The sequence below is a fragment of the Haliotis rubra genome, unplaced genomic scaffold, assembly GCF_003918875.1.
Source record: "Haliotis rubra isolate DU_JTF1 unplaced genomic scaffold, ASM391887v1 Scf870, whole genome shotgun sequence".
In the NCBI taxonomy this organism is placed as follows: domain Eukaryota; kingdom Metazoa; phylum Mollusca; class Gastropoda; order Lepetellida; family Haliotidae; genus Haliotis; species Haliotis rubra.
In genome coordinates, this window is record NW_025767602.1 from 206,437 (window position 1) to 218,016 (window position 11,580).

At 41.5% G+C, this 11,580-nt stretch overlaps 1 protein-coding gene across 2 annotated transcripts in view; it reads right to left on the reverse strand.

Annotated features, from left to right (window-relative positions):
- Positions 1-10,997, reverse strand: part of LOC124263200 (A disintegrin and metalloproteinase with thrombospondin motifs 19-like) — a 31,072-nt gene extending 20,075 nt beyond the window's left edge. The window contains exons 1-2 of one of the 2 annotated variants that reach the window (XR_006894789.1): positions 10,647-10,997; positions 544-767 (exon numbers count right to left, since the gene is read on the reverse strand). Coding sequence is in view for 1 of the 2 variants with exons in the window: in XM_046697777.1 (XP_046553733.1) it covers positions 544-767; positions 10,647-10,725 (303 nt within the window). In the remaining variant the exon portion in view is untranslated. The remainder of the gene's footprint in view (positions 1-543; positions 768-10,646) is intronic. The other variant, XM_046697777.1, reaches the window with a different exon arrangement.
- Between the last annotated feature and the right edge of the window lie 583 nt (positions 10,998-11,580).

Sequence of the window (11,580 nt, forward strand, 5' to 3'; positions counted from 1 at the left end):
AATCCCCCAACCCCACCCCAGCACCTGAAGGGTGATGTCATAGACGCATACAAAAGTATATCTTGTAAGGGATCTCACTTCCCCTGTGGAACACTGTGGGGGAGACGCGAGTTTCAGTTGCGGTTTCGTCTCGATTGGGGTGTCGCAATCTGACAAGACAGCGTAATCGATATTCGATATCAGTGACGTAGAACACTTCCGGCTCTGTTCTGATCCCTAAAACAGCTATCGAGTTGGATTTTGTTTTTTACTAAACTTCAATTGTAATCTAATTTAGGTTTATATGCCGATGCTGACTCTGAACTCAACGGAGCCTAGTACGACAAAGGGACGCAACTCTGTATGATGCAATACCGGTCCTCTGGTGATCTCTGAAGAAAGTTATGAGCATCGATCGTTGCACATGCATGACTGCATGCATTAAGGGTGTTACATGTTAACAGGAGAAAAAATACTTGATGATTACATTTAGGAATGGGCTATTTCAAGTTTTCCGACATTTAAACCCCCGAAGACACATTTATTTGCATATTGCAGGCTCACCCATTTTGTTGTTATCAGTTGCCAAAACGTGGAGACGAGTTGTCCATTTGCTTTTCTCTCCAGTAGAGGAATTGGAATAATGGTGTCTTGATGCGGCTCATGTCGCAGATGTAGATTTACCGATATGTTGCCACCTTGAATTTGAAGGTAAAGGTCATCTGCAAGGTGACAGGAACGTTGTTTCTCCTTGAGTGTAGACTGGACGGATATGCGGACGACTCTGACTGTGAAATATATATACATATATATAACCTTTCATATAGGCGGATCCAGAAATCAAGGGGGTGGTGTGTGTGTGTGTGTGTGTGTGTGTGTGTGTGTGTGTGTGTGTGTGTGTGTGTGTGTGTGTGTGTGTGTGTGTGTGTTTTCGAACCCTGAACCCACCACCACACCCCAGGATCAGCCACTACTTTCACACACAGGCCATCGTGTCTTTGCGTAGATGGAAGATTTAAAAAAATATATCGAAATGCTAGGTCATTATGTATTGTACTGTGTAGCATTTCGAGTCGGGGGTCATCTCAAAAAAATATCTTTTAATCTTTAATCTTCCCAAAAACACGAGGGCCTGTGCTTTCACATACATCATTGAAAAATATGCATTCTACAAAATCTCTTGGTACGACAAGTCGAAACTGATCAGAACTTTATGGGTGAGTGAGTTTAATTTAACGACGTTTGAAGCAATATTCCAGCAATATCAAGGCGGGGACACCAGAAATGGGCTTCACATATTGCACCCATATGGGGAATCGAACCCAGTTCTTCGGCGTGACGAGCGACCGCTTTGACCACAAGACTACCCCACCGCCCCTCAGTACTTTATGAAGGTGCCAAATGGTAGAGAGTACGTCACTAGGCCAGTTGCTTCTGATAATATACCATATGTTTTGTTGGTTTGTTATGAAGTAACGCATTCAGACAATCTTTAATTCATATCACCAAAGTAAGCGACTTTTGACAAACTGATTGCAACATGAATTTTTCAACGAGTTATGATGATTGCAATCCTTAGCTTTCTTTAAAGAACTTCAGCAGACAGGTCTTTTGCAAAGCAGAATATGAACATATTTTACCAGGCACGTAATGAGAAAATTAGTAAAACGCATGGCAATACATTCAATGAAATTTAGAGAGGATGCCATATATCGTCATGGGTTGTCAAGGCGGAATTAATAGGTCTGTGGTGATGCTGAGACTATTGGTTTCTGAGATTTTTACTAAGTGAGTGAGTGAGTTAAAATTTAACGTCACATCGGCAATATCTAAGCCATATCGTGACGAAGATTTTTACTGGCAAAAGTCACCTTAAGTGAATGAATTTTGAGTTATCTGCCCTTAGTTCATGTGTCTGGATAATTGAGATGTTTTGCACTCCTATCGTCACATTCTTGTGGATCCTCGTGAATTTGTGGCTACCTTCAGGTAACAGGGATTTCAGGTATCCCAGGTACAACCCCGGCGGAATTACATAGCGTCAGGAATAATAAATAGAGCGTATATAAAACGGCTCTCGGGCTTGTAGACTTGTAGACCTAGTGCAGCAGCAGCTGAACAGTGATTGTACCATCACCTATGTATTTTATAAAGTATTGTATAGACCCCAAGTTACATGTGACACATGTAACCCGTAACCTGATTGAGAATGCCATTAAATTGAAATATGCCTCGCTCGGATGTCCCCACTTCGAAATCATTCCCTTTCATCGAACCCGTATGAAATATTACTGAAGCGGAACATTTTGCTCACTCCAGGCCTTCATAAGTTGACGCAAATATAATGTATTTCCAAACCCCATTTTTATAACGATTCCCTTTCTTCTTTAGTGTCAAAGCTCTCAGTAATAGCTGCAAGAAACGTATGCCCTTGAGCTTGTAACTCACACATTCATCTTGCAACTTCTTTATTAAAACGAAACATTTAACGCCCTTCCATACAACGGTGTACCCAGTCTGACACGCCTTATGATACTCAGTCACACGGCGATAGAAAACTGCGAGCTATGACTCAGAAAACGGTTATCGTGATGTTCGCATCACGAGCTACTTATTTAAACATTCTGACTGAGGCCTATGTTAGCATATGAACTGTCGAGCAAAAGAAAAGTATGCGCCCTTGTTTGAGGTTAAAGCTTAAACAAACAAGAAAGGCTTTTTATATTGTGATGTACTTGATACACGTATCAAAAGGATCAAGGAATATTGTGTGCAATAATATTACATAGGTATCGATATTACATGCAGTGACATTACATTGGTGTCAGATATCGATATAACATGCAGCGATATTAGATTTAGGTCTTATGTATATCTATATTACATGCAGCGATATTACATGATATCAGGTATCAATATTACATGCAGCGTTATTACATAGGTATCAGGCATCGATATTAAATACAGAAATGCGACATACGTATCAGGTATCAATTATATTACATGCAGCGACATTACACAGGTATCAGGTACCGATAGTACATGCAGCGGTATGAACCTGGATGATCCAGGATGTAAGGCACCACAGTAAGCGCGCTTGTAATCTTTCTCAAAGTCAGTACACTCTAGGCGACACGATCGAAATGTTGACATCTCCTGTGTATATGATACGGACAACATCAATATTGTTATCTCGCTATCAATATTGATAATCTAGGGTCAATCAAAATCTTATCAACTTCGATGGAAAATGGATCTGGGTCATGGTGACTTGGTTGATTGCGGGTCACGGTGCCCCGTCATGATCATGCTCACAATATCAGTCACTTGTTTGCGTGACCCAAGAGGTGGTCGTCAGACAACAACAGATGCACAAACACGATTCAGGAACTACAATGAAGGACGTGACAAATGAACCTGTCCGCAGTTTGTATTAGCCCTATCATGCCGTTGATAACAAGAAAATACCCTCTTGCAGTGTAAATCCGTATTTGTTCTCGCACATAAAATTAGAATTATTTAAATGCGTAGCGAATTCGTAATAAACATCCTCACTGACTGTAGTGTTTCCGTCACGCATTCTGAAGTTCAGAATTATTGGTTACTCATATGAATTGGATTTGCGTGTAATTCGTCAACTAATTCTAACTAATTCATGCCTATGACATGCGTCATAAAAAACAATGGTTGAATATTTTGACATTACACGTAGGTTGCCTCGCCCCAAGACTGAAAGTTTGAAACTATAATAATTATTATATTTTTGTAATGAGCATTGAATATATATGTCAATAAGTAAAATGATACTACGATTTAACCTTTGTGCATTAAGGACACTGTCATACGCATTCGAGAGTGAGAGTGTTATGTAATAAGACAGGATGTGTTCACTCGCTGCCCGCGCATAATTATCTCACAGTCATGGAAAACTATGATCAATAATTAGACACATAACCCCACAAAACCCATTCCGTAATCACATATAAATGACACGATTCCTACTATGTGTATATATTATAAATAGTGTTATAACTATTTTATTGAATAATTTAGGATGAACACATACGATGTTTTGGATACATTGTATATAGTGTCTGTCGTCAATAACTGTACACCCATTGGAGTATGTCATGGGTTGTATGAAAAACAAATATATTATTTTGGATTGAAACAGATTGCGCCTTTTCTTTGGTAAAACGCTAAACCACCAACAACCACACATACCCTCCTCCCAATCCAATGAATGTGGTGTGTGTGTGATAGGGGATGTTCATGTGAGCAGAACTCGTATTTGAAGAAAACATGAGTGAGTGAGTGAGTGAGTAAGTTTAGTTTTACGCCGCTTTAAGCAATATTCCAGCAATATCACGGCGGGGGGACACCAGAATGGGCTTTACACATTGTACCCATGTGGGGAATCGAACCCGGTCTTCGGCGTGACGAGCGAACGCTTTAACCACTAGGCTACCCCACCGCCCCTAAGATTACATGACATACGTGATAGTAAGTATATTTCTATGCTGATGATCAGATTATCATCAGGTGCTATGATCAGATTACATATTGATAACGCAGTTGTCCAACATAAGGAAAAACGTTTTGTCTACAGAGTTTCCTGTTGCGCGTATCACATGACAACTACTTGACAGCATGGCGTGCTCTATTGATTCCTTGCTACTGGGGGTGGGTGGGGGAGCGGGGTGGCTCGATAAACCCATTATGTCCTGGATCGCTTGAAAGAATTACATTTATAGAGTACGTCATTACACAAGAATACTCAGACTTGACTACCCTCAGAGACAAATTCCGTTTGGTGTAAAGGTAAAAATAGCTGTGAAACTGTGAATCATAGTTTCCCCTAACATTTATTCACCGTGTATACACCAACGACGAAGGTGTTGCGTGACCATCTGGTCGTTCATGTCAACCAGGATCTTGGATTCTAGAAAGTTTAGTCACTAAGCCACACGGATATGTCACATTTCACAATTCACCGTCAACCGGATCTATACATGGCTGTCATTTATATTTGTTCCAAGAAATGTATAAATAAACCAAAAGGGAGGGGCAATATAAATTGATTCTGATCAATACCGACTAACCTGTCCTATCGTCATAATATATCTTCATAATAAATCATCCAGTACAAATTACAGATGTGTTTTAACAGTTAACAGAAACATATACAAACACCCATTTTCAATATACTATGAAACCGTTGAGAATGTTGTGATTGTACAATAATAGGTTGTCCCTGGTAAGATGGACATGAGTATATTGATGGGCATTGTTTGTCCAGCTCTTCAACACGGACATGGAACCAATAGTCGTCTTATCTGGTGTCTGTGTTCTAAGTAATTGACAAGGCTGACCTAGTCGTCTTAGGTGCAACAAGTCGCTCTGAAGAGCTGCGCCTCTTAGGCATGTCAGAAACCTTTGACGGTGGGTTCGAATCACAGATTTGCCCTCATCAAATAATGTCTGCGCCATACCGGGTTTGTGAGTTTCACCAGAGTTGTTTGTTTATTTGTTGTTTGACGCCGCGGTCATCATTAATTTCCAGTCTCGACCAGTTAATCCGGTGAACATTATTAGCATCGATCTAGATAGGTAGGATGCGATGACATGCATCAACCAAGTCAGACAGCCCGACAACCCGATCCCGTCCGTCGTCTTTTACTTAAAGGAAGTGATGTTGGAGACCAGGGCCCCGTTTCGCAAAACTCTCGTAAGCCTAACATCTCGTACTATTTCTCGTAGCATTCGTACCTCCTATGTTACAGTATGGGAGGTGCGAATGTTACCAGAAAGGCTGACGAGAGCTTTATGAAACGGGGCCCTGGTCTATAAGCCGGATCTTCACCCAAGTGGCATCCGCATACCACCTGCATCATTTCTAACTTTCCAGGCAAATGACGCTGACACGTAGTAATATAACTGAACATCTGCTCAACGGGGCATCAGAAGCAACTGACACGCTCATTCTGTAACTTCAACACGCAATACATGTTATACGAGGTTAAGCCAATATTGCCGCAGTTGTACAAATTGGCCCTTTTTAGGTCAACAGTTGTACTTTTAACAAACTGTTTCATCTGTGCTCCACTCACTATATTGTGTTTGTACGGTCAAATTTTAACCTGGCTGATTTCGTTCAATCGATCCGAATCTAGAGGTTCCGTTATTAATTCTACTATTCTTTATGACGTTGCTGCAAGAGCAAATTATTTGTTCCGAGTTACAAATACAATCAATCACCCGGATTCAAAATCGATCATGCATAATGGAATAAGAATGGCCGAAATCGATCATCGGCATTGTTAATCGAATACCCAAGAGAGTGATCAACCCTATGCATATAAACGCCTCTAAATATAATGAATAAAAAATATAACCACTCCTTAAGATATGTGTTGGCGAGATTTCATGCCCGTGCACATAAATAATAATCTATCACGAAGTCAAGTATACAGGCGTTGTAACTTGATAAGAAATTAATAATATTTTCTAAATAAGTGTAAACCACTTTTTGCTGTGAGTGCAAGATGACAAATATAACATATATACTCATGCCAATAATGGTTGTCACCTCCTTCAATTTTATTTATTGGAGAGGGTGTGGGTGTGTGTGGGGGTTTGGGGTTGGGAGGGGGTGACAACCATTATTGGCATGAGTATATTTTACATCTGAGATTACACATTCTTAGTAAAATACAGTTTAACTAGCAACCTAGATATATACAATATCCGAATCCGAATCTGTACTTTACAGAGAATAGTGCGTAATTAACGTGAACGTTTACTGTGTAACATATTTGTGGAGATACAGAACGCGGTTATTATCAACCACACCCAATGGCTAATAGGAAAGCCGTCATCGATCCCTAACAATATTTTCCAGCGGTGATCGGCTGTTTGATTTGAACAATGACGGTTACAAATCATAAATATTTGGGGGAGGGGGTGTATGTTTCTTAGTGAATACTGAACACAATTTGGTGAACATGCCCATTAAAAAAACAAGATCCCTCACTATAACATCATTCTATTATATTTGGAATCTCACTTTCTCATTTCTCTCTTCCTTGAACTTTTTTGTTCAGTAAATTAATTTGGGACGTTGAGTCCGAAATATCGTGCTCGTGGACGATAATATATTTTGTCGCAATGGCAGTCTGTCTGGATCGAGTAAGCCGTGCGTAAACACGATTCACAATGTATTACACGAGCAATAGTTTACTATAGACTCTGCCATATTTATATTAACCAAATCGGGAATGTGATAAATCGTAGCGTCTATTTAATCCTACACTGGTCCACAAAGACAAGATTATAGCAGGTACGTGCTTGTTTACTCTCACAGTCTCTGTGTTAATAATGTAACTGTAGATGTCTTTTGAACAGCGTGTTTCAATCACGTCGCACCTAAGACCACGACGAATTCTGTTCCCGGTAACTGCGATAGTGTTAGGGTAGACTCCAGACTCACCGAAGTCCCCGACATGATGTTGATATATTAATCAAACCCTCATAAACGTATTTTATAAAAGGGAACCAAAGGTATGTTAATTCCAGAACAGAGAGAATGTACATGGGAATGCAGAGGCTCAGGAATCGATATGAGAATGGGATGTTTGGACAAAAAACATGGTGCATGAATGAGTGAGTGAGTTATATTCCAGCAATATCACGGCGGTAGACACCAGAAGTGGGCTTTCATTGTGCCCATGAGGGGAATCGAACCGGCATGACGAGCGAACGCTTTAACCACTAGGCTACCCCACTGCCCAAATACATGAATGAGATACTAGAACTGAGAAATGGAGGATGTAACTCAAAAAGGGATAGGGAAGGTATGTTAGAGCTTTGAAAGGGATAGGAATGGGGTGCTGAGAAGGCGATATATATGGCCAGCTACAGTTAAACCGCTTTAAGGATTGAAATGGGTTACGAGTGCTGAGAAATGGATAGGAATACTATCGATGTGAGAGCTAAAGAGGGAGAGGAATGGCTCGCTAATCCTACGAAATCGATAGGAATGCTTTCCATGTGAGAGCTACATGGGGCTATGAATATGATGCTAAAGCTACGAAATCGATAGGAATGCTTTCCATGTGGCAGCTACACGGGGCAGTGAATGGGATGCTAGAGCTAAGAAATCGATAGGAATGCTTTCCATGTGGCAGCTACACGGGGCTATGAATGGGATGCTAGAGCTAAGAAATCGATAGGAATGCTTTCCATGTGGCAGCTACACGGGGCTATGAATGGGATGCTAAAGCTACGAAATGGATAGGAATGCTTTCCATGTAAGAGCTATATACACGGGGCTATGAATGGGATGCTAGAGCTACGAAATCGATAGGAATGCTTTCCATGTGGCAGCTACACGGGGCTATGAATGGGATGCTAGAGCTAAGAAATGGATAGGAATGCTATCGATGCGAGAGATAGAAATAGAGAGGAATGGGATGATGACAAATTGACATAAATGGTATGCTACAGCTAAAAAGGGATCAATATGAGTTGCAAGAGCTGAGAAATAGACAGTGAAATGAATCTCGCCAAACACACTCAAATTGTTGGATATTCAATATTTACGGAGTAGGGAATTGTTTGAATTTTTCATAACGAAACTTTGGTGTGACAGTCAAAAATCATCACACATTGTTCCCAAGTGTGCCATGCAATCGAACCCGGGGCTTCGGCGTTATGAGCGAACGCTTTTAACAAGGCTCCCTCCTCCAACCCTCCTCTCCAGAACCTCTGACAAGTTTGAGAAAACCCTAAACTGACTAAGGCCTTTCACATCTGTAGTAAGTATGGTTTGACGCCGGTTTTAGAATGATTCCAGCAATCATTGTTGGCTATTATATGGGCTTCACACATTGTACCCATGAGGGGGATCGAACCACTGGCATGACGAACGAGTTGTTGAGTTGAGTTGGGCTTTACGTCACATCGGCATTTTTCCAGCCATATAGTGACGCATGTATGACGAACGAACGCCTCAATCATCAGGATACCTCTCCCTCCGTTAAAGCAGTGAGGTGGCCTAGTGGTTAAGGCGTTCGCTCGTCACGCCGAAGACCCGGGTTCGATTCTCCACAGGGGTACTAGGTGTGAAGCTCATTTCTGGTATGCCCCGCTGTGATATTGGTGGAATATTGCTAAAAGCGGCGTTAACCAAACTCACTCACTCACTCTCCGCTCCTTTCACATTTGCAATTGCTACGTTGATGAGACCCGTTGAGTAGCTGTCAACTGCACATCCTGGATACGAACCCATGGATCCTGCATTCAAAACCGCAGAGAAAAAACAAGGAGCCATTGCTCCCCCGCGTCACTTATGTTCTGTTTGTTTCTGATAAGGATATTTACTCATTTACTCCGAGACAATATTAGCCCGTGAGTCACCATGGGTGTGATTGATCAGACGGTGAAAAAACAAGTAGCGATAGCTTCGGGACATTATTGTCACGTTGGTCTGTGTTCTATATTGATGATCCACCACGTCGGCAGACACGACTACGACTGTGACGCCATTCTGTAATGTCATATCAGTCAGTAGATTACAGTCCATATGGGGGTGTCGGGGTAGCCTTGTAGTTAAATGGTTCGCTCGTCACACTGAAGATCCGGGTTCGATTCCCCACATGGGTACAATGTGTGAAGCCAATTTCTGGTGTCCCCCGCTGTGATATTGCTATAATATTGCTGAAAGCGGCGTAAAACTGAACTCACTCACTCACTACAGTCCATATGTTATTTCCGTTTATTTATCTGTAGATCAGTTTCATCAATATTGTTTTCATGATGAACAAAACACAAGTTTGCGTCCATGCGGAACCAAATACTAGTATGCAGGGTTGTAGAGCTACTACTATCCATGAGTATATAATATTAGTGTTTATGATACATTAGTATATGCATGAGTGGGAGAGCATATGTATTTCTTGAGATGCCGCAATCAGGATTCGTAACAGTAAACAGGCTGTTGCACACTATAATAAAGCATTATTCTTTGCTATCATCCACTTACAGTCTGTAGCTGTACTTGACGACACAGTAGCGATTATATGTATTACGTTAATAATAATCATCATCATCCATCTGATCAGAATACCAACAGTCATACCACGTGCCAATGCATCGCAGTCAGCGAACTTAAACGATTGTATGTACCTTAGTCTATTAATAGCTATATGGCGGCGGTCTGTAAATAATCGAGTCTGGACCAGACAATACAGTGATCAACAGCATGAGCATCGATCTGCGCAATTGGGAACCGATGACGTGTCAACCAAGCCAGCGAGCCCGACCACCCGATCCCGTTAGTCGCCTCTTACCACAAGCATGGGTTACTGAAGGTTCATTCTAACCCGGACCTTCACGGGTCTTACATACGTGTAAATATTACGAGACCTAAGTTGTGATAAAGTTTACCTTATTCTTTCAATGTGAATAAAAATGCTTCAAGTGAATTGAACCAGAACTGTCGTGTGATATCAGATATTCAAATCAAGGTCACAGGTCAGACGCAAGGAAACCCCTAACCTGTGTTTATATTGATCAACAACAGACACACGCGAGCCATAGTGTGTGTTTACAGTCCGATCAATGAAAAGTAAATGCTTGAAATGATTACAACAGGTGTACATCCCTACCTGGTTGTTGTGATTCAGCAGGTAATACAGGTGATATAAACAAACATATGAGTACAGGTAGAGTGGTCAGTTCTTTCATCGCGTCCGGTCCGGCTCACTTCCTGGTGAGTGCTTGTTCTGTTCGTCAGCTGGCGGGAGTCGGTCGCGAGCCGTCCTCCGTGGGGTATGGGGTGATAGTGAGTGAAGATAGATAACACAACCGCTCTTGAGCACGGGAGCGTGACATTAGAACACAGATTGTTCCCGGGGCCGACACTCAATCCCCTTCATTACTTCATCTTCAGATATTTTGTGAATCTTTATACAGGTGTTCCTCTAACCTGAATGACGCGGCATTTCTCAAGACAAGTGACGTATATTTACCCAGCAGGGGAGACAACCCGTGTTGTCAATAAGGGTAGTGCATATATATGCAGGGCGTTTGCAAGTCGTGATCGGGATAAGCCTGTCCATGAGGTCGATATCTGAATGAGTCTTTTACCACAAATAGACGTTAGAGTTCCCGTTGAAAGATCAAGTCGTGCCGACTATGTTTACAAAAGCAAAAGGCGCAAGTCGTACGGCAATACTGAAAGCTTCGTATAGAGAGTTCAGGTAGCACGATAAAAGACCACTGAAAATGACGCGGAGAGAAGCGACAGGCAGAAAGTTTATATATCATAATCTGATCTTTTCAACTGTTAGGGGCTGTATTACAACAGGCGGTGACATAAATATGCATGACTGTTTGAGCTACACCTTTATGGACAAAGCTGTGGCAATTGTCAGGCTGTTTGGTGTCAGTGTGTAAATCACAATTTAAAATCATTTAGTATAAGCACGTTTCTACACGATCTAAGCATGGAGTCTGAGTGAATGAATGTTGTTTTGTGCTGCAGTACATCGGGACTGTACATGGGGCACAAAATGCAATCGTAATAAGTATGGTCCGAGT